Raw genomic sequence first — 23,926 nt, 5'->3', positions numbered from 1 at the left:
TATGTATAAATCCTCCCCCCTGTTCAATAATCCCCTTTTCGGGGATGTTCACCCTTGATTCTATACAGATAAAAGGAGACACACTGTGACCCTGTCTTCTTGCGTTATCATATGTGTATAAATAAAAATATCTTACCAGAATCTATGCCGTGGAACAGGAACATGGCCCTTCAAGTGTGACAGGTAAGTAGCATCGCTCCTGACATGGACTTGAGTGTATAAAGCAGGCAGCGAAACTCGTCAACGCTGATTGCTTAAGGAGCTGTTAATCATGAGTTGGGATGGTTTCGCAGAAAGACTCTCCCTGCATCTCCAGACTCTAACTTTCACCCATGCTCTCACTGAGAGGCTGACAGGAATACTTAAAACTCCAGTCCCATTTCGAAGAGTACTACCCTCCATAAGAAACTACTCCAATCTTCTGACACTTCTCTGCCAACCTCCTGTGACGAAAGGCAAAGAATGACTGGGGGAGGTATTTAAGCCTTTGGCTGGGCTGTCTTTTCCTCCTCCTGGTGGCCAGGTTCTTAATTCCCACAGGTAATGAATGATGCAGTGGACTCTCCCTCCCATTAAGATGGAAATGGAATATATTCTCCGCATGGATGTTAAGGAATAACTTTTATACAGAAAGGTTTCAGCTTTATCTTCTACAGTTTCTCCATGAAGCTTTTCAACAGAGTTTATCTTCAGCTACACTGAAAGTTTATGACTCAGATATCTGCATTATCATGATTTCTATAGGATCAGGATCCAGTAGTGATTAATTTCTTGTAGGCGCTATATCCTATTCGTCGTCTGTGTAGGGTCCATGTTCACTCCTGGGATCTTCTTTTGTTTTGGATGCTTTGTTGAAATCTCCCTTTGAGCCATTGAAATCCATCTCCCTTTGGTATTTGACTTTGAAGGCTGTTTTTAGTAGTTATCACATATGCAAGACATGTCTCTTAATTGCAAGCACTGTCATTGCAGCATTATTTAGCAGGAAGATTCTGTCTTCTGTAATAACCTTATTTCTTTTTTTCATTTTTGGTCATTCATTTTACTTTCCCACTGTATTATTTCACTGGTAAGTATTGGCTGCGGTTAGACCGAGATAATTTAAAAATTAAAACAACAAAAATAGAAATTTCTATTACTTGGCCCGCTCCTACCCTTTTTCAGTCATTCTATGATGGGCAAGCTATGAGATCCAGCACCCAAACCTTGTCAGGCTGTGCACCCCAAAAGGTTACTGCATACCTTATGATTAATCAAAGTTCCAAAGAAAGGCAGCACAACCAATTATATCAAACTTCTTTTATTTATTTTCACGAGGAGTAGGTACAAAATACAAGACGTTTTGTGCTCTCATGACATGACTAAGGGTTGGGAGCCTGAAATGTAGTCTTGTATTTTGTACCTACTCCTGGTGAAAAGGAATAAAAAGAAGTTTGGTATAATTGGTTGTGCTGCCTTTCTTTGGAACTATGATTAGCAAGCTAGTGATGGGATAGGGAAGGTAGGTAGACAGGGTATCGCCTGATAAATATTGTCTAGGTTATAGGCCAATATATAGACATTTCTATTTATTTTGTAACAAAATAAAAAAATAAAGTGCAATCATTTTAGATGCAAAAAAATGTAAAGAATGAAGATTTGCTTCTTAGGCCAAATATCAGATTTTCTTAGAAGCTTCCAAACAGTAATTTCCTTTTTGTTATTCTGGAAAGGGGCTTCCATAGCTGCTTAGGATGTGTGATCCTTATCATAAAGTGCTACGAAATAAGGCTCCATCTTTTAAGTTAGAAGCTTATTTTATGTGGGCTAGGGCTTAAGACATTAAATAGGTTTTCATCCTCACAAGACTGTCCTTGTTATTATTATAACTTAATTTCTTTTTAATGACACGATGAGTCCACAGATCATCTTGATTACGAATGGGATATTCACCTCCTCGTCAGCAGGAGGCGGCAAAGAGCACCACAGCAAAGCTGTTAAATAGTTCCTCCCTTCCCTACCACTCCAGTCATTCTCTTTGCCTATGTTAACAGCAAGGAGGTGGTAAATTAGGTGTTAGAAAAGATTCTTCAATCAAGAGTTTATTATTTTTAAAGTAGTGCAAGATTGTGCTGCTTTGTTTTAGGGTGTAGCCATAGTCCATATCAGTCTCTTCAGTGAGCAGTGGTGGCTTTAGAGCAATGGGAACTTGTGGGACATAATTCTCACTGTGCCTCCCATATATTGATGCTGCCCTGCCTCTGGAAAACCTGAGGGATTCTAACTCAGGACTTTCTCTTCATTCACAGGTCCATGTGAGGGATACGACCTCTCAAACCTGGAATCTGCCTTGCTGCCAGGCAGCATATGAGGTAAGTGCTGACTTTTTTTTCTGGGGGAAGAAAATGGAAGGTTTTAGAAACGAAGGAGGGAACTTTATTTATTTTGTACATTGGACAAGCCTCATTATTACTCTCATAGTCTCCCCTTAGGCATAGGGGACATTTGGGCAGTGTTGCAGCAGGCACTGGGGCTTATTGGGCAGCATTGCAGCAGACACTGGGGCGTATTTTACTAATATAGGTGGTTCCACATCTCCCGGCGGGTTTGTAACTTTAGAGCCGACCGGGAGATTTACTTGGCCACGCCCACGATAGGCGTAGAGTAATTATGCGCGCCCTTTTCACTCCGCTTCAGGGAAACTTGCTTCTACGCATGCGAATATCATTGCTGCTCATATTCTCCTAGAGAAACTTACTGCGTAGCTACTCCGGAGATCGCCTGTGCAAAGAATCATAGTTTCACTCGATTCCTGCTCAGAGGACATAGGCACCTCAGCAGAAGTGCTGCTGAGGTGTAGGGGTGTTTATACGTTCATTTCTAAGCCTATTATTACCAATCATACTTAGACGTTTTTCACAGTAAACAGGTTAGTTTTATTATTTAAAGACTTGAATTAGGAGAGAAAAGGCACACTGCAAGGGTTTGTGATGAAACAGGAGTAATCCAATGCTAATGATTGTGATTATCTTCACCCCACCACCTCAATGTAGAAAATAAGAAGGAATACCTTGAAGATCGATCTGAGTGGATGCGAAGAGGACACCAAGGCTCTTTAACTTGCTCTGCCCGACTGTGTCTGTATCCTCGGCCGGCCGAGATGCACTCGGCAGCTGATTCAGCTTGTCCCCGGCATACACACTCCACACGCGTCTCCGGAAGTGAGGCTCCACTAACATCCACGATGAAGTATGGGGGGGGGGAGAGAGACCAGAGAAGGAACAAGGTACCTGGGCTAACTGCAAAAGACCCGACCAGGCGGGCACAGCGGTTCCGGAGCTGTTAGCAGCACAAAGAAAAAATCGAAGATGTGGAGCCGCTGTAGAATAAAACTAATTTTTTTATTAAGAATCCTATTAAAATTTGGGATGCATCCCAAAGCATATGTAGGCAACGCACAGCTGCTAACATGTTTCGACCATAGTGGCCGTAGTCATAGCATGCTTTGCTTTACACAACAGTAATTTAAAACAGGTATCGCAGTACCTGATAGGTGAAGCAATTAAGAGAAAAAGACGCATACTAAGCTACATGCACACAAACTTTAACCCCTTTATGCCACAATACAGTATTAAACTGAAGATGTCTGTGTACACCCAATCAGTTCACATAGAGAAATAAATTATACATAAGTACATAGTTAGAAAGCATGATAAAATATGTAAAAATGTAAAAACTATAATAAATCTATGCGACCAAGACAATATACAGAAGCCAGTGTATTTAAAGTATATCTAAATCCAAGTGCATACAAGAACTTTCAAAAATGAAGAGTGTGACTAACAGTGATAAAGTTCCATTGGATATATAAATGCAGATGGAAATGTAGATATACGCCAATGCACTTAAATAGAAGTAATTACAAGACTGCAACAATAAATAGTCTGGGTCAGGATACTTTCTAGCAGGGGGGGTTAGGTGATCAGATATAGGAATGGGACCACATGAAAATCTAGTGGGAATACCCACCCATATAAATGGCACATAAGAAATGCACAGAAGAACATGATAAATGTATGTGTAAAAACCTTAGAAAAATTAAGATATATATATATATATATATATATATATATATATATATATATATATATATATATATATATATATATATATATATATATATATATATATATATAGACGTTTGACTGTGTGGACAAAAGAGAATTATAGTATTAGAACGGTATCAATACTTGATGGCACAATATATATATGGTACAAAGATACAAATGCAAGACCAAAAATACGTGACAGAAAATGCTTAAAAGTAAAAATAGAGATATGCAAAATAGAAAAATTGAACATAGGTATGTATGTATCAGGTTGACCATAAGAGGTATATGGATGGAGACATACTGATGCTAATATTCATGCACCCCAGATAGATTGAAAGAATACAATGAGGGAACCCTGAACCTGAAGTCCCCTAAGTACAGCAATTATTCCCAGAAGTTAATCAGATCGTATCTGGAATTTAAGCCATGAGGTGTCCTGGTTTTAAGATGGAATATCCAGAACACCTCACGCTTAGCCAGAATACTCTCGAGATCACCACCCCTTTTTGGGGTTACTACTTTCTCAATGGCAATCCATCTAAATGTGTCCAACTTGCCATTGTGAATGGTAGCAAAGTGTTGCACCAGCAGGGAGGTAGACTTGGCTCTCTCTAAAGTGGAAATATGTTCTCTAATGCGAGTATTAATGTCTCTGGACGTAAGTCCTGTATATTGAATGTTGCATTGAATGCATGTTATTAGATAGATGACACCCGTGTGAGTACAATTTATGCATGTTTTTATGTCATAGCTTTTGCCTGTGACTGCTGAATGAAAAGAGTTTGAAACTTGAACATACTCGCAGGGTCTACATCTGCGGTGTCCACACTAAAACATACCCCTATGGCGTAACCATGAACTCTTTGAAGAATATACCGGTTTTAGTTGAGTGGGTGAAAGTATACTGCCTAAAGTGCGGCTCTTTTTATAAGTGCATCTAATGCCCTTTTTAACAGTATCTTTAAGCAAATCGTCCGCCGCAAGTAGGGGAAAATGTTTTTTTACAATACTGTATATACTGGAGTATTGGTCACTATAAGTGGTCACAAAGTGTACTCCTTGAAAATCACAGGACTCGATTTGGGTATTTTTATCTTCCAGCAATTTGTGTCTTGGTATGTTATGTACTTTGTGTATAGCTTCCCTGATATGGCTTGGGCTATATTTTCGTTCACGTAGTCTTTGTTCTAAGTTCTCAGATTCCCTAAGATAATCTGCTTCCTTACTACAATTTCTCTTCAGACGAGAAAATTGCCCTTTGACCACAGCATACAATACATTTTTGGGGTGACAACTATCTGCATGCAGCAGTGAATTCCCCGAAATTGGTTTGCGGTAAACCTTGGTATGTATACTGCCATCTGTTTCCCCCTCCAGACATAGATCCAGGAAAGTGATACATGTTGGATTGTGTTCATAAGTAAATTGAAGATTGTAAGTATTATAATTAAGATAATCCACAAATTCCTTCACCAATTCCACAGGACCAGTCCATATGATCAACAGATCATAGATGAACCGCTTAAAAAAGCGTGTGTTTTCTGAAGGGATTGCTATCTCCAAAGATGTGGCACAGCTCCCACCAGCCAAGATAGAGATTGGCATAAGATGGAGCAAATTTCGCCCCCATCGCTGTGCCACATCTTTGGAGATAGTACACCCCCTCAAAGCAGAAAAAAATATGAGTTAAAAGAAACTCAAGAACCCTAAGAATGTAGTTCTGCAAATCAGAGGTAAATTCTGTGGAATTGGTGCGGAATGGATGAGTACAAAGAAACAGCGTCTATGGTTATCCAGCTGTATGTCTCGTCCCACTTCACATTAGTAAGGAGGTTGAGGATGTGTTTGGAATCACGAGTATAGGAGAGAAGATTAAGTACAATTGGTTGTAATAGGGCATCAAGCCACTGGGATAGACGTTCTAGCAGAGAATCCACCCCGCTGACTATGGGTCTGCCCCTGATGTCACTTAAAGATTTATGGACCTTGGGAAAGTGGTGGAACATGGCTATCTTAGGAAAAGAAACTTCCAAATATTGTGCAGTATGTAAATCCATATACCCATGTTCCACACCATCATCCAAGATGTGCTTTACTTCCTTTTTGAAAGAATTGGTAGGATTGTGGGACAACACCTCATAGTCTCGTTCATTTTCAAGTTGGCGCAGTGTCTCCAAGACATAGTCAGATCGGTTCATTACCACTGTGGTGCCACCCTTATCCGCAGGGCGCACCACAATGGAATTATTCTGTTCAAGAGCTCTTAGTGCTTCTTTTTGCTTTAGAGAAAGATTATGCCTTGTAGGCCCTAGGTCACACTGAAGAGCTATGAGATCTCTTTCCACCCTGTCATAAAATGTCTCTACAATGGGACCTCTGTAATGAATAGGGTAGAATTTCGATTTCTCTCGAAATCTGGCACCACTGTTGAGGTTACCCTGGGCAGGCATACTGGCAGTTTCTAGAGCCTGTAGGCTAACCAGATCGCAGTTCTCTTCAAATGTATGGAACTCTGCCTGTCCAATGGCATTCCCCACACGTGCAGTAGTTGGAATTGTACTGGAGTCTGTTTTATTTGCAAAATACTTTTTTAAGGTAATATTCCTCACTAATTTATTAAGATCGATTAAAGTCTGACACAAGTTAAAATTTACAGATGGTGCGAATCCTAAGCCATAACCTAAGACTTCAATTTGTGCTTGGGTTAGAACAATCGAGGAAATGTTAATGACATTGTTTATTTGTATTTTGTGTTATTTCTCTATGTGAACTGATTGGGTGTACACAGACATCTTCAGTTTAATACTGTATTGTGGCATAAAGGGGTTAAAGTTTGTGTGCATGTAGCTTAGTAGGCATCTTTTTTTTCTCTTAATTGCTTCACCTATCAGGTACTGCGATACCCGTTTTTAAATCACTGTTGTGTAAAGCAAAGCATGCTATGACTACGGCCACTATGGCCGAAACATGTTAGCAGCTTTGCGTTGCTTACATATGCTTTGGGATGCCTCCCAAATGTTAATAGATTCTTAATAAAAGATTGGTTTTAATCTACAGCGGCTCCACATCTTAATTTTTTTATTGTTTAAATAGACAGTAACGTTGTTAGGTTTTTCTGCATTTCTAATAAAAATTTATCTTTGGATGATTACATTTTTTCAGTTTAATGTTAGAAATGGACCTAGAGGTCTTACAAGTGTCACTTGCTCAATATGATTTAATACCAATGTGGAACCACCAATCCCTTTCTGTTCCTCATGTATTGAGGGAACTTTAAGCTACAGGGATAAACTTTGTTCTGAGCCAGCATTTTCTAATGAAGATGCTGTTCAGGTATCTAATGACAATGCTCAATATATAACGCAGCTTTGTTCTCAAACGTCCCAGAGTTTACCGCCCTTACATGCAGTGCCCTGCACTTCCTCTCAAACTCCCGATGGAGTTATGTTAAGGGACATCGCCTCTCATGTCTTCTACAATTTCAGATGCGTTGTCTGCTTTTGCAATGTTGCAGGGAAAGCATAAGAGGAAAATCAGATATTCAGTAAGCGAGGTTTCTGACGCAGTTGTTGCTATTTCGTAGGCCCCCTCCCAGAAGCCTGAGGAGGAGGATACCGTAATAGCATCTGAAGGTGAAATTTTAGATTCTGTCAGTGTAATTCCTCTTGCTGATATGGAAGTTGTCTTTCAGGTTTAAGCTAGAACACCTCCTTCTGTTACATAAGGAGGTTTTAGCTACTTGGATGACATCGACTCCACGGTCGTCGTCGTTCCTAAGAAGTACAGTAACAGTGGATTTAAAGGATGCATACCTGCATGTTCCCATTTACAGGGATAATCACTAGTTCCTAAGGTTTGCCTTTCTAGACAAACACTTCCAATTCGTGGCTCTTCTATTTGGTCTTGCTACAGCTCCCAGAATTTTCGCAAAGGTTCTGGGATCGCTGTTAGCGGTGCTTCAGTTACGGGACATTGCATTGGCGCCCTATCTGGACGACATCCAGTCCAGGCGCCGTCCTTACAACAAACTAGATCCACACACGGACATTGTTATCCTTCCTGCAATCTCACGGGTGGAAGGTAAAATTGGAAAAGAGTTCCTTTGTCCCTAATACAAGAGTAAGTTTCTTGGGAAATATAATAGATTCCTTATCAATGAGAATTTTTATGACAGAAGTCAGGAAATCAAAGATTATCGATACTTTGTCTAGCGCTTCAGTCCATTCCTCGCCCATCAGTGGCCCAGAGACAGACCTCTGCAGTTAAGCATGCTCAGGCTATGGAACGGAGATTATGCGGATTTGTCTCCTCAAATACTACTGGAGCAGGAGACAAGGGATTCTCTTTAATGGTGGTTGTCTCTGGGTCTTTTCTCCCAGGGAACCTGCTTTCGCAGACCATCTTGGGTGATTGTGACAACAGACGCCAGCCTTCTAGGGTGGGGAGCAGTCTGGGGTTCCCTAAAGGCTCAGGGAGTTTGGACTCTGAGTCTGTTCTTCCTATAAACATCCTGGAGCTGAGAGCTATCTTCAACGCTCTTCTGGCCTGGCCTCAGTTAGCCTCGGTCCAGTCTATCAGGTTCCAGTCGGACAACATAACTCCATCCGGAAGTTTTCTCCAGCCTGATTCTCAAGTGGGGTCAGCCGGAATTAGATCTCATGGCATCTCGACAGAATGCCAAGCTCCCGTGATACGGGTCAAGGTCCAGGGACCCCCAGGTGGAACTGATGGATGCTTTGGCGGTTCCTTGGACCTTCAGTCTAGCATACCTCTTTCCTCCGTTTGCTCTTCTTCTTTGGGTTATTGCTCGAATCAAGCAGGAAAGGGCATCGGTGATCCTCATTGCACCTGCTTGGCCTTGCAGGAATTGGTGTTTAGATCTGGTGGACATGTCATCACTTCCACCTTGGAGACTTCTGTTAAGGAAGGACCTTCTAATTCAAGGGCCCTTTCTTCACCCAAATCTAGTTTACTCTGAAGCTGACTGCTCTGAGATTGAACGCTTAATTTTATCCAAGCGGGGTTTTTCTGACTCTATCATAGAGCCCATGATTCAGGCTCGTAAGCCTGTAACTAGAAGGACTTACCATAAGACAGGCGTAAATACCTCTATTGGTGTGAAACCAAAGGCTACTCATGGAGTAGATTTAGGATTCCTAGAATTTTCTCTTTTCTCCAAGACGGTTTGGAGAAAGAGTTTATAGACACTAAAGGGTCAAATTTCTGCCTTATCTATTTTGTTACACAAACGTCTGGCGGATGTCCCAGATGTACAATCATTTTGTCAGGCCTTGGTCAGCATCAGGCCTGTGTTCAAACCAGTTAGTCCTCCATGTAGTCTGAATTTAGTTCTTCAAGGGGCTTCGTTTGAGCCTATGCATTCCTTAGATATTAAGTTATCTTGGAAAGTTTTATTTCTTGTTGCTATTTCTTCTGCTCGTAGAGTGTCATAGCTCTCGGCATTCCAGTATGAGTCTCCTTACTTTATTTTCCATTCAGGTAAGGTAGTTTTACGTACTAAATTTGGATTTCTTCCTAAGGTTGTTTCCGATCGGCCTCCAGAGAGAGTTACGGCTCATTCCACGAGGGCCGTTGCTTCCTCATGGGCATTCAAGAAAGAAGCTTCTGTGGAACAGATTTGCAAGGCTGTAATTTGGTTCTCTCTTCACACTTTTTCAAAGTTCTATAAATTTGACACTTTTGCTGAGGCCATTTTTGGGAGAAAGGTTCTTCGAGCAGTGGTGCCTTCTGTTTAGGTTCCCTGTCTTGTCCCTCCCTTATCTGTGTACTCTAACTTGGGTATTGAATCCAATTAGTAATTAAGAGGATCCGTGGACTCATCGTGTCATTAAAAAGAAAATTTATGCTTACCTGATGTAGTTCTTTGAGTCCACGGCCCGCCCTGTTTTTTGATAGACAGGTTGTTGGTTATTATAAACTTTAGACACCTCTGCACCTTGGTTTTTCCTTTCTATCCTTAACTTCGGTCAAATGAGTGGAGTGGGAGGGAAGGGAGGAGCTATTTAACAGCTTTGCTGTGGTGCGCTTTGCCGCCTCCTGCTGACCAGGAGGTGAATATCCCATTAGTAATTAAGATGATCCGTGGACTCATTGTGTCAAAAAATAAATACATTTATCAGGTAAGCATAAATTTTCTTTTTATTTGTAAAATGTTTTATCATTTTCATTATACTTTTATTATATCAAGCCCCTCCCCTTTTTGTGTCTAAAGGGGGTCTTTCCAGGATTCATGTTTGGAGTCAGTCATGAAGACTTTCCTAAGGGTTACCTACCTAAATATATATGAAACCCAAAAATGTGCTTTTGTGATTCAGATAAAGCATACCATTTTCAAAAAGTTTCTAGTTTTACTTCTATTATCAAATTTGCTTTGTTCCCACTGTATTTTGTGGTGAAGGGCTACCTAGGCATTTGGAGCACTATATAGAAGGAAATAGTGCTGCCATCTAGTGCTTTTTCAAATAGATAACATTCTTTCAAACCTGCTACCATATAGTGCTCCAGAAATGGGCAGGCTCCTGTGCATACGTCCCTGCTTTTCAACTAAATATTCCAAGAAAACTAAGAAAATTTGATAATAAAAGTAAATTATAAAGTTGTTTAAAATCATATGCTCTATCTGAATCGTGAAAGGAAATTTTTTGGTTTCATATCTCTTTAAGAGACAAAGCTAAATACTGTGCTAGTATTGCATGTCATGTCACTTTCAATTTATAAATTACACTTGGAAGATTAACCAATTGGATTCGCCTTTGTTTATGTATACACCTTGAGATGGATGTGCATATTTTAGTCAGTTGTAGTACAAAGTGAATAGTAGCTGCTTAAAATTTATAGGAATGTAATCCATCCTCAAAAATCGGAATCTATTATTTAAAGGGACGGTCAAGTAAAAAAAACAAAAAAACTTTCATGTTTTAAATAGGGCATATCACGAGCACTGTTGTAGGTTAATAGAACTTTTATTGGATATACATAAAAAGTGACGTTTTGGGGCTTAACCCCTTAGTCATGCATGACTAAGGGGTTAAGCCCCGAAACGTCGCCTTTTATGTATATCCAATAAAAGTTTTATTAACCTACAACAGTGCTGGTGATATCCTGTTTTTTACATTGACATTTGCAGTATATGCTGTTAACCTTTGTCACTCGTGCACTGATATTCACAGTAGTGCTGAAATCCCAATGAACTGATCTTCAAATAGGGCATGCCATTTTAAACAACTTTGCAATTTACTTTTAACACCAATTTTGCTTTGTTCTCTTGCTATTCTTAGTTGAAAGCTAAACCTAGGAATGCTCATGATTTTGAAGGCCGCCTCTTTTCACGTTTTTTATTTGCTTTTCACAACAGGGGATAGCTAGTTCATGTGAGCTTTATAGATAACATTGTGATTACACTTGTGGCATGTGGCAGATACTGCACTAATTAGGTAACAATGTCATGTGATCAGGGGGCTGTCAGAAGATCCTTAGATAAAAGTTAATCACCAAGGTAAAAAGTATATTAATTTAACAATGTTGGTTATGTAAAACTAGGGAATGGGTAATAAAGGGATTATCTATATTTTTAAACAAAAATTCTGGTGTTTACTTACTCCCTTTAAGGTGATCTGTCCCTTGGTGTTTTTCTTTTGTTGTTCTGGTCAAAGTTGCCATCTTGAGTTCAAAAAATAAAACAATATAGAAGCCACGATTTGTCTGATTTTATAGACACAACTATTCCACCACTGAAGAAAATAGACCATGAAGGGAAGTTTTTTTATATTTGAAGTTTTCAGAGACTCTGGTGGGGAGAAGCGTTTTATTCTATTGTACTGTATATCCTAGGAACTGCATTCATTGCTGTGGAATATTGTTTCTTTAGAAGAGTCTGTTAACCACATGGGTGATGAAAGTATTATTTGCTTTAGTCTGAATGTATTTTTTAAAATGTAATTGTTCTATGTTTGGAGAGTCCATAATTTGCAATGTTTTTGTTTGTTAGGTTTCTTGGTCTTTATAAATCTGTACTGCATAAAATATGGAGCAATTGCACTGCAAGAAATGTTTGACAGCATCCAACCAAAGTAAGTTTTATTTTTTGTCATTAATTGGTCAGTTATTGATTGCAGTTTGATTTACAGTACATTGGTCTTTGCATCCTAGTGGTTTATCAGGTTATATTTCTTTCATGTAATTGGCAAGAGTCCATGAGCTAGTGACGTATGGGGTATACATTCCTACCAGGAGGGGCAAAGTTTCCCAAACCTCAAAATGCCTATAAATATACCTCCAACCACACCCACAATTCAGTTTTACAAACTTTGCCTCCTATGGAGGTGGTGAAGTAAGTTTGTGCTAGATTTCTACGTTGATATGCGCTTCTCAGCATGCTGAAGCCCGGTTCCTCTGAGTGCAGTGAATATTACCTATTGAATGCAATGGTCATCCGAACTGGGATCTATTTCATAGGTTCTCTGTTATCGGTCATAGATATTCATCTCCTACCTCCCTTTTCAGATCGACAATATACTCTTTTATATACCATTACCTCTGCTGATTCTGGTTTCAGTACTGGTTTGGCTATCTACTTTATGTAGATGAGTGTCTTTTGGTAAGTATGTTTTCCTTTATTTAAGACACTCTTAGCTATGGTTTGGCACTTTAAATGTAAAGTTCTAAATATAATGTTTGTACTTATATTTGCCATGATTCAGGTTTATCAGTATATTTCCTTTTTTACAGACTGTCAGTTTCATTTTGGGAAATGCACATATTAAAAAAAAAAAAAAAAAAAAAATTCTTACCTGAAATTTTTCAAAATTGACTTTTTTTCCAAATTGTGGGCTGTTAGGCTCGCGGGTGCGCAAAATGCTATAATTTATTGTGTCATTTTTGGCGCTTCAATTAAGTTTGATGTATTTTCGTCATTTCCGGCGTCTTACTTGGCACCGAAAATTTTCACGTAGTTGCGTCATCTATGATGCTCGTGTTTGTTGCAGACGTTTTTGGCACCAAAAAATATTTTGTCAGTTGTGGGCGTCATACTTGGCGCCAGACTTTTGACATTATTTAAGTCTTCATGTATTTTTGCTTCTGGTTTCCAGAGGCTTATTCTGTTTGCATTTTTTCCCATTCCTGAAACTGTCATATAAGGAAATTGATAATTTTGCTTTATATGTTCTTTTTTCTATTACATATTGCAAGATGTCCCAATCTGACCCTGTATCAGAATCTACTTCTGGAATGCTGCTGCCTGATGTCTGTTCTTCCAAAGCTAAGTGCATTTGTTGTAAACTTGTGGTAACTGTTCCTCCGGCTGTAGTTTGTGTTAGTTGTCATGATAAACTTTCAAACCCAGACAATATTTCCATTAGTAATAATCCATTACCTGTTCCTTCAACATCTAATGTTCAGGATATTCCTGTTAATGTGAGAGAATTTGTTTCTAATTCTATTCAGAAGGCCCTGTCTGTTATACCACCTTCTAATAAACGTAAAAGGTCTTTTAAAACGTCTCATTCGATGAATTTTTAAATGACCAAGAGCATTCTGATTTATCTATCTCTGATGAGGATCTATCTGGTTCAAAAGATTCTGCCTCAGATATTGACACTGACAAAACTTAATTTCTTTCATGTAATTAGCAAGAGTCCATGAGCTAGTGACGTATGGGATATACATTCCTACCAGGAGGGGCAAAGTTTCCCAAACCTCAAAATGCCTATAAATACACCCCTCACCACACCCACAAATCAGTTTTACAAACTTTGCCTCCTGTGGAGGTGGTGAAGTAAGTTTGTGCTAGATTCTACGTTGATATGCGCTCCGCAGCAGGTTGGAGCCCGGTTTTCCTCTCAGCGTGCAGTGAATGTCAGAGGGATGTGAAGGGAGTATTGCCTATTTGAATTCAATGATCTCCTTCTACTGGGTCTATTTCATAGGTTCTCTGTTATCGGTCGTAGAGATTCATCTCTTACCTCCCTTTTCAGATCGACGATATACTCTTATATATACCATTACCTCTACTGATTTTCGTTTCAGTACTGGTTTGGATTTCTACTACATGTAGATGAGTGTCCTGGGGTAAGTAAGTCTTATTTTTGTGACACTCTAAGCTATGGTTGGGCACTTTTATATAAAGTTCTAAATATTTGTGTTTAAACATTTATTTGCCTTGATTCAGGATGTTCAATATTCCTTATTTCAGACAGTCAGTTTCATTATTTGGGATAATGCATTTGAATAATCAATTTTCTTACCTTAAAATTTGACTTTTTTCCCTGTGGGCTGTTAGGCTCGCGGGGGCTGAAAATGCTTCATTTTATTGCGTCTTTCTTGGCGCTGACTTTTTTGGCGCAAAAATTTTTCTTTGTTATCTCCGGCGTCGTACTTGTCGCCGGAAGTTGCGTCATTTTTGACGTTTTTGCGCCAAAAATGTTGGCGTTACCGGATGTGGCGTCATTTTTGGCGCCAAATAATGTGGGCGTCTTTTTTGGCGCCAAAAAATATGGGCGTCATTATTGTCTCCGCATTATTTAAGTCTCATTGTTTATTTCCTTCTGGTTGCTAGAAGCTTGTTCACTGGCATTTTTTCCCATTCCTGAAACTGTCATTTAAGGAATTTGATCAATTTTGCTTTATATGTTGTTTTTTCTTTTACATATTGCAAGATGTCTCAGATTGATCCTGAATCAGAAGATACTTCTGGAAAATCGCTGCCTGATGCTGGATCTACCAAAGTTAAGTGTATTTGCTGTAAACTTATGGTATCTGTTCCTCCAGCTGTTGTTTGTAATGAATGTCATGACAAACTTGTTAATGCAGATAATATTTCCTTTAGTAATGTTACATTACCTGTTGCTGTTCCATCAACATCTAATACTCAGAGTGTTCCTGTTAACATAATAGATTTTGTTTCTAAATCCATTAAGAATGCTATGTCTGTTATTCCTCCTTAGAGTAAACGTAAAAGGTCTTTTAAAACTTCTCATTTTTTCAGATGAATTTTTAAATGAACATCATCATTCTGATAATAATTCCTCTGGTTCAGAGGATTCTGTTTCAGAGGTTGATGCTGATAAATCTTCATATTTATTCAAAATGGAATTTATTCGTTCTTTACTTAAAGAAGTCTTAATTGCATTAGAAATAGAGGATTCTGGTCCTCTTGATACTAAATCTAAACGTTTAAATAAGGTTTTTAAATCTCCTGTAGTTATTCCAGAAGTTTTTCCTGTCCCTGATGCTATTTCTGAAGTAATTTCCAGGGAATGGAATAATTTGGGTAATTCATTTACTACTCCTAAACGTTTTAAGCAATTATATCCTGTGCCATCTGACAGATTAGAGTTTTGGGACAAAATCCCTAAGGTTGATGGAGCTATCTCTACTCTTGCTAAACGTACTACTATTCCTACGGCAGATAGTACTTCCTTTAAGGATCCTTTAGATAGGAAAATTGATTTTTTTTCTAAGAAAAGCTTACTTATGTTCAGATAATCTTCTTAGACCTGCTATATCTTTAGCAGATGTTGCTGCAGCTTCAACTTTTTGGTTGAAAGCTTTAGCGCAGCAAGTAACAGATCATAATTCTCATAGCATTGTTAATCTTCTTCAACATGCTAATAATTTTATTTGTGATGCCATATTTGATATCATTAGGGTTGATGTCAGGTATATGTCTCTAGCTATTTTAGCTAGAAGAGCTTTATGGCGTAAAACTTGGAATGCTGATATGTCTTCCAAGTCAACTTTGCTTTCCCTTTCTTTCCAGGGTAATAAATTATTTGGTTCACAGTTGGATTCCATTATTTCAACTGTTACTGGGGGGAGAGGAACTTTTTTACCACAGGATAAAAAATCTAAAGGTAAATTTAGGTCTACTAATCGTTTTCGTTCCTTTCGTCACAATAAGGAACAAAAGCCTGATCCTTCCCCTACAGTAGCGGTATCAGTTTGGAAACCATCTCCAGTCTGGAATAAATCCAAGCCTTTTAGAAAGCCAAAGCCAGCTCCCAAGTCAACATGAAGGTGCGGCCCTCATTCCAGCCCAGCTGGTAGGGGGCAGATTACGATTTTTCAAAGAAATTTGGATCAATTTGATTCACAATCTTTGGATTCAAAATATTGTTTCACAAGGGTACAGAATAGGCTTCAAGATAAGGCCTCCTGCAAGAAGATTTTTTCTTTCCCGTGTCCCAGTAAATCCAGTGAAGGCTCAAGCATTTCTGAAATGTGTTTCAGATCTACAGTTAGCTGGAGTAATTGTGCCTGTTCCAGTTCTGGAACAAGGTCTGGGGTTCTACTCAAATCTATTCATTGTACCAAAGAATGAGAATTCCTTCAGACCAGTGCTGGATTTAAAAATATTGAATCGTTATGCAAGAATACCAACATTCAAAATGGTAACTATAAGGACTATTCTGCCTTTTGTTCAGCAAGGGCATTATATGTCCACAATAGATTTACAGGATGCATATCTGCATATTCCGATTCATCCAGATCACTATCAGTTTCTGAGATTCTCTTTCCTAGACAAGCATTACCAGTTTGTGGCTCTGCCGTTTGGCCTAGCAACAGCTCCAAGGATTTTTACAAAGGTTCTCGTTGCCCTTCTGTCTGTAATCAGAGAACAGGGTATTGTGGTATTTCCTTATTTGGACGATATCTTGGTACTTGCTCAGTCTTCACATTTAGCAAAATCTCATACGAATCGACTTGTATTGTTTCTTCAAAAACATGGTTGGAGGATCAATTTACCAAAAAGTTCATTGATTCCTCAGACAAGGGTAACCTTTTTAGGTTTCCAGATAGATTCAGTGTCCATGACTCTGTCTCTGACAGACAAGAGACGTCTAAAATTGGTTTCAGCTTGTCGAAACCTTCAGTCTCAATCATTCCCTTCGGTAGCCTTATGCATGGAAATTCTAGGTCTTATGACTGCTGCATCGGACGCGATCCCCTTTGCTCGTTTTCACATGCGACCTCTTCAGCTCTGTATGCTGAACCAGTGGTGCAGGGATTACACAAAGATATCTCAATTAATATCTTTAAAACCGATTGTACGACACTCTCTGACGTGGTGGACAGACCACCATCGTTTAGTTCAGGGGGCTTCTTTTGTTCTTCCGACCTGGACTGTGATTTCAACAGATGCAAGTCTGACAGTTTGGGGAGCTGTTTGGGGGTCTCTAACAGCACAAGGGGTTTGGGAATCTCAGGAGGTGAGATTACCAATCAACATTTTGGAACTCCGTGCAATTTTCTGAGCTCTTCAGTCATGGCCTCTTCTAAAGAGAGAGTCGTTCATTTGTTTTCAGACGGACAATGTCACAACCGTGGCATATGTCAATCATCAAGGAGGGACTCACAGTCCTCTGGCTATGAAAGAAGTATCTCAAATACTGGTATGGGCGGAATCCTGTTCCTGTCTAATTTCTGCGGTTCGTATCCCAGGTATAGACAATTGGGGGGATTATCTCAGTCGCCAAACGTTACATCCGGGCGAATGGTCTCTTCACCCAGAGGTATTTCTTCAGATTGTTCAAATGTGGGGACTTCCAGAAATAGATCTGATGGCTTCTCATCTAAACGAGAAACTTCCCAGGTATCTGTCCAGATCCAGGGATCCTCAGGCGGAGGCAGTGGATGCATTGTCACTTCCTTGGAAGTATCATCCTGCCTATATCTTTCCGCCTCTAGTTCTCCTTCCAAGAGTGATTTCCAAGATTCTAAAGGAGTGCTCGTTTGTTCTGCTGGTGGCTCCAGCATGGCCTCACAGGTTTTGGTATGCGGATCTTGTCCGGATGGCCACTTGCCAACCCGTGGACTCTTCCATTAAGACCAGACCTTCTATCGCAAGGTCCTTTTTTCCATCAGGATCTCAAATCCTTAAATTTGAAGGTATGGAGATTGAACGCTTGATTCTCAGTCATAGAGGTTTCTCTGACTCAGTAATTAATACTATGTTACAGGCTTGTAAATCTGTATCTAGGAAGATATATTATCGAGTCTGGAAGATTTACATTTCTTGGTGTTCTTCTCATCATTTTTCTTGGCATTCTTTTAGAATTCCTAGAATTTTACAGTTTCTTCAGGATGGTTTGGATAAAGGTTTGTCTGCAAGTTCCTTGAAAGGACAAATCTCTGCTCTTTCTGTTCTTTTCCACAGAAAAATTGCTAGTCTTCTTGATATTCATTGTTTTGTACAGGCTTTGGTTCGTATAAAACCTGTTAAGTCAATTTCTCCTCCTTGGAGTTTGAATTTGGTTCTGGGGCTCTTCAAGCTCCTCCGTTTGAACCTATGCATTCGCTGGACATTAAATTACTTTCTTGGAAAGTTTTGTTTCTTTTGGCCATCTCTTCTGCCAGAAGAGTTTCTGAATTATCTGCTCTTTCTTGTGAGTCTCCTTTTCTGATTTTTCATCAGGATAAGGCGGTGTTGCGAACTTCTTTTAAATTTTTACCTAAGGTTGTGAATTCTAACAACATTAGTAGAGAAATTGTGGTTCCTTCATTGTGTCCTAATCCTAAGAATTCTAAGGAAAGATCGTTGCATTCTTTGGATGTAGTTAGAGCTTTGAAATATTATGTTGAAGCTACTAAAAATTTCCGAAAGACTTCTAGTCTATTTGTTATCTTTTCCGGTTCTAGGAAAGGTCAGAAGGCCTCTGCCATTTCTTTGGCGTCTTGGTTAAAGTCTTTGATTCATCATGCTTATGTCGAGTCGGGTAAAACTCCGCCTCAAAGGATTACAGCTCATTCTACTAGGTCAGTTTCTACTTCCTGGGCGTTTAGGAATGAAGCTTCGGTTGATCAGATTTGCAAAGCAGCAACTTGGTCTTCTTTGCATACTTTTACTAAATTCTACCATTTTGATGTGTTTTCTTCTTCTGAAGCAGTTTTTGGTAGAAAAGTACTTCAGGCAGCTGTTTCAGTTTGATTCTTCTGCTTATAATTTCAGTTTTTTCATTATAAGATTTAAACTTTGTTTTGGGTGTGGATTATTTTCAGCGGAATTGGCTGTCTTTATTTTATCCCTCCCTCTCTAGTGAATCTTGCGTGGAAGATCCACATCTTGGGTAGTCATTATCCCATACGTCACTAGCTCATGGACTCTTGCTAATTACATGAAAGAAAACATAATTTATGTAAGAACTTACCTGATAAATTCATTTCTTTCATATTAGCAAGAGTCCATGAGGCCCACCCTTTTTGTGGTGGTTATAATTTTTTTGTATAAAGCACAATTATTCCAATTATTTCGCACTTTTTTCTTATCACCCCACTTCTTGGCTATTCGTTAAACTGATTTGTGGGTGTGGTGAGGGGTGTATTTGTAGGCATTTTGAGGTTTGGGAAACTTTGCCCCTCCTGGTAGGAATGTATATCCCATACGTCACTAGCTCATGGACTCTTGCTAATATGAAAGAAATGAATTTATCAGGTAAGTTCTTAAATAAATTATGTTATTTATTTAAAATTGAGTATATTCGTTCTTTATTAAGAGGTGTTGATTGCATTAGATATGGAGGAGACTAGTCCTCTTGATATTAAAACCAGTAAACGTTTAAATTCAGTTTTTAAACCTCATGTAGTTATTCCAGAGGTTTTTCCAGTTTCTGATGCTATTTCAGAGGTAATTTCTAGAGAATGGAATAGTCTGGGTACTTGATTTACTCCTTCTTCAAGGTTTAAGAGACTGTACCCTTTGCCGACTGATAGATTTGAGTTTTGGGAAAAGATCCCCAAAGTTGATGGGGCTATTTCTACCCTTGCTAAGCGTACTACTATTCCTACGGCAGATAGTACTTCTTTTAAGGATCCTTTAGATAGGAAGCTTGAATCTTATCTAAGGAATGCTTATTTATGTTCAGGTCATCTTCTTAGGCCTGCTATTTCTTTGGCTGATGTTGCTGCAGCTTCAACTTTTTGGTTGGAAACTTTAGCGCAAAAAGTACCAGATCCTAATGTGTATAGCATTGTTAAGCTAATTCAACATGCTAATTTCATTTGTGATGCCATTTTTTATATCATTAGAATTGATGTCGGGTATATGTCTTTAGCTATTTTAGCTAGAAGAGCTTCATGACTTAAACCTTGGAATGCGAATATGACTTCTAAGTCAACGTTGCTATCTTTCCAAGGTAATAAATTATTTGGTTCTCAGTTGGATTCTATAATTTCAACTGTCACTGGGGGGAAGGGAGCCTTTTTGCCTCAGGATAAAAAATCTAAGGGTAAATTTAGTGCTGCTAACCGTTTTCGTTCCTTTCGTCAGAATAAGGAACAGAAACCTGACCCTTCCCCTAAAGGAACGGTTTCCGATTGGAAGCCTTCTCCAGTCTGGAATAAATCCAAGCCTTTTAGAAAATCAAAACCAGCCCCCAAGTCCGCATGAAGGTACGGCCCTCATTCCAGCGCAGCTGATAGGGGGCAGACTTCGATTTTTCAATGATGTTTGGATCAATTCAATCCAAAATCATTGAATTCAGAGCATTGTTTCTCAAGGGTACAGAATAGGTTTCAAGATAAGACCGCCTGTGAGAAGTTTCTTTCTCTCACGCATTCCAGTGAACCCAGTAAAGGCTCAGGCTTTCCTGAAGTGTGTTTCAGACCTGGAGTTATTCGGGGTATTTGTGCCAGTTCCATATCTGGAACGGGGTCGGGTTTTTTTTTTCATATGTTCATTGTTCCAAAGAAAGAGAATTCTTTCAGACCAGTTCTGGACCTAAAAATTTTGAATCGTTATGTAAGAATACCAACATTCAAAATGGTGACTATAAGGACTATTCTGCCTTTTGTTCTGCAAGGGCATTATATGTCCACAATAGACAGGATGCTTATCTTCATATTCCGATTCATCCAGATCATTATCAGTTCCTGAGATTCTCTTTTCTAGACAAGCATTACCAATTTGTTGCTCTTCCTTTTGGCCTAGCAACAGCTCCAATGATTTTTTCAAAGGTTCTCGGTGCCCTACTCTCTAATCAGAGAGCGGGGTATTGCGGTGTTTCCTTATTTGGACGATATCTTGGTACTTGCTCAGTCTTTACATTCTGCAGAATCTCACTCAAATCAACTAGTGTTGTTTCTTCAAAGACATGGTTGGAGGATCAATTTACCAAAAAGTTCCTTGATTCCTCAGACAAGGGTAACCTTTTTAGGATTCCAAATAGATTCAGTATCCATGACTTTGTCGCTAACAGACAAAAGACGTCTGAAATTGGTTTCAGCTTGTCGGAACCTTCAGTCTCAGTCATTCCCTTCAGTAGCTATGTGCATGGAGGTTTTAGGTCTCATGACTGCAGCATCTGACGCGATTCCCTTTGCTAGTTTTCACATGAGACCTCTTCAGCTTTGTATGCTGAACCAATGGTGCAGGGATTATACAAAGATATCACAATTAATATCCTTAAATCCGAATATTCGACTATCTCTGACTTGGCGGTTAGATCACCACCGTTTGGTCCAGAGGGCCTCTTTTGTTTGTCCAACCTGGACTGTGATTTCAACAGATGCAAGTCTTTCAGGTTGGGTAGCTGTCTGGGGATCTCTGACAGCGCAGGGGGTTTGAAAATCTCAAGAGGCGAGATTACCAATCAATATTTTGGAACTCTGCGATTCTCAGAGCTCTTCAGTTTTGGCTTCTTCTGAAGAGAGAACCGTTTATTTGTTTTCAGACAGACAATGTCACAACCGTGGCGTATGTCAATCATCAAGGTGGGACTCACAGTCCTCAAGCTATGAAAGAAGTATCTCAGATAATTGCATGGGCGGAATCCAGCTCTTGTCTAATCTCTGCGGTCCATATCCCATGTATAGACATTTGGGAAGCGGATTATCTCAGTCGCCAGACTTTACATCCGGGAGAATGGTCTCTTCACCCAGTTGTTTCATCAGATTGTTCAGATGTGGGGGCTTCCAGAAATAGATCTGATGGCTTCTCATCTAAACAGGAAACTTCCCAGGTATCTGTCCAGGTCCAGGGATCCTCAGGCGGAAGCAGTGGATGCGTTGTCACTTCCTTGGAATTATCAACCTGCTTCCGCCTCTAGTTCTTCTTCCAAGAGTGATTTCCAAAATCATAATGGAGCGTTCATTTGTACTGCTGGTGGCTCCAGCATGGCCACACAGGTTTGTTATGCGGATCTTGTTCGGATGTCCAGTTGCTAACCTTGGCCACTTCTGTTAAGGCCAGACCTTCTATCTCAAGGTCCATTTTTCCATCAGTATCTCAAATCATTAAATTTGAAGGTATGGAGATTGAACGTTTAGTACTTAGCCATAGAGGTTTCTCTGACTCAGTGATTAATACTATGTTGCAGGCTCGCAAATCTGTGTCTAGAAAGATTTATTACTGAGTTTGGAAGACGTACATTTTATGGTGTTCTTCTCATAAATTCTCTTGGCATTCTTTTAGAATAACTAAAATTTTACAGTTTCTTCAGGATGGTTTGGATAAGGGTTTGTCTGCAAGTTCATTGAAAGGACAAATCTCTGCTCTTTCTATTCTGTTTCATAGAAAAATTGCTAATCTTCCTGACATTCATTGTTTTGTACAGGCTTTGGTTCGTATCAAGCCTGTCATTAAGCCAATTTCTCCTGCTTGGAGTCTTAATTTGGTTTTGAGGGCTTTACAGGCTCCTCCGTTTGAGCCTATGCATTCTCTGGACATTAAATTACTTTCTTGAAAAGTATTGTTTCTTTTGGCCATCTCTTCTGCTAGAAGAGTTTCTGATTATCTACTCTTTCTTGTGAGTCTCCTTTTCTGATTTTTCATCAGGATAAGGCGGTTTTGCGGACTTCATTTAAATTTTTACCTAAAGTTGTGAATTCCAACAACATTAGTAGAGAAATTGTCGTCCCTTTGTTGTGTCCTAATCCTAAGAATTCTTTGGAAAGATCTTTGCATTCTTTGGACGTGGTTAGAGCTTTGAAATATTATGTTGAAGCTACTATAGATTTCAGAAAGACTTCTAGTCTATTTGTTATATTTTCTGGTCAGAAGGCTTCTGCCATTTCTTTGGCGTCTTGGTTAAAGCTTTTGATTCATCATGCTTATTTGGAGTCGGGTAAATCCCCGCCTCAGAGGATTACGGCTTATTCTACTAGGTCAGTTTCTACTTCCTGGGCTTTTAAGAATGAAGCTTCTGTTGATCAGATTTGCCAAGCAATAACTTGGTCTTCTTTGCATACTTTTACTAAATTCTACCATTTTGATGTTTTCTCTTCTTCAGAAGCAGTTTTTGGTAGAAAAGTTCTTCAGGCAGCTGTTTGTTTGATTCTTCTGCTTATAATTTCAGTTTTTTTCATTATAAAGATTAAAACTTTTGATTTGGGTTGTGGATTAATTTTTCAGTGGAATTGGCTCTTTATTTTTATCCCTCCCTCTCTAGTGACTCTTGCGTGGAGTTCCACATCTTGGGTATTTGCTATCCCATACGTCACTAGCTCATGGATTCTTGCCAATTACATGAAAGAAAACATTTATGTAAGAACTTACCTGATAAATTCTTCTTTCATATTGGCAAGTCCATGAGGCCCACTCTTTTTGTGGTGGTTATGATTTTTTTGTATAAAGCACAATTATTCCAATTCCTTGTTGATGCTGTCGCTCCTTTATCACCCCACTTCTTGGCTATTCGTTAAACTGAATTGTGGGTGTGGTGGGGGGTGTATTTGTAGGCATTTTGAGGTTTGGGAAACCTTGCCCCTCTTGGTAGGAATGTATATCCCATACGTCACTAGCTCATGGACTCTTGCCAATATGAAATAAATGAATTTATCAGGTAACTTCTTACATAAATTATGTTTTTTGTTTACAGTAC

General features: G+C 39.2%; 1 protein-coding gene across 1 annotated transcript in view; it reads left to right on the top strand.

Moving 5' to 3' along the window:
- Positions 1-23,926, top strand: part of CSE1L (chromosome segregation 1 like) — a 475,025-nt gene that overhangs the window by 343,892 nt on the left and 107,207 nt on the right. The window contains exon 23 of the mRNA XM_053689969.1: positions 12,100-12,181. Coding sequence (XP_053545944.1) covers positions 12,100-12,181 — 82 coding nt within the window. The remainder of the gene's footprint in view (positions 1-12,099; positions 12,182-23,926) is intronic.

Source organism: Bombina bombina, chromosome 1 (genome assembly GCF_027579735.1).
Source record: "Bombina bombina isolate aBomBom1 chromosome 1, aBomBom1.pri, whole genome shotgun sequence".
In the NCBI taxonomy this organism is placed as follows: domain Eukaryota; kingdom Metazoa; phylum Chordata; class Amphibia; order Anura; family Bombinatoridae; genus Bombina; species Bombina bombina.
Note: the sequence above shows the minus strand (reverse complement) of the source record. Positions and strands in the feature narration are given on the sequence as shown.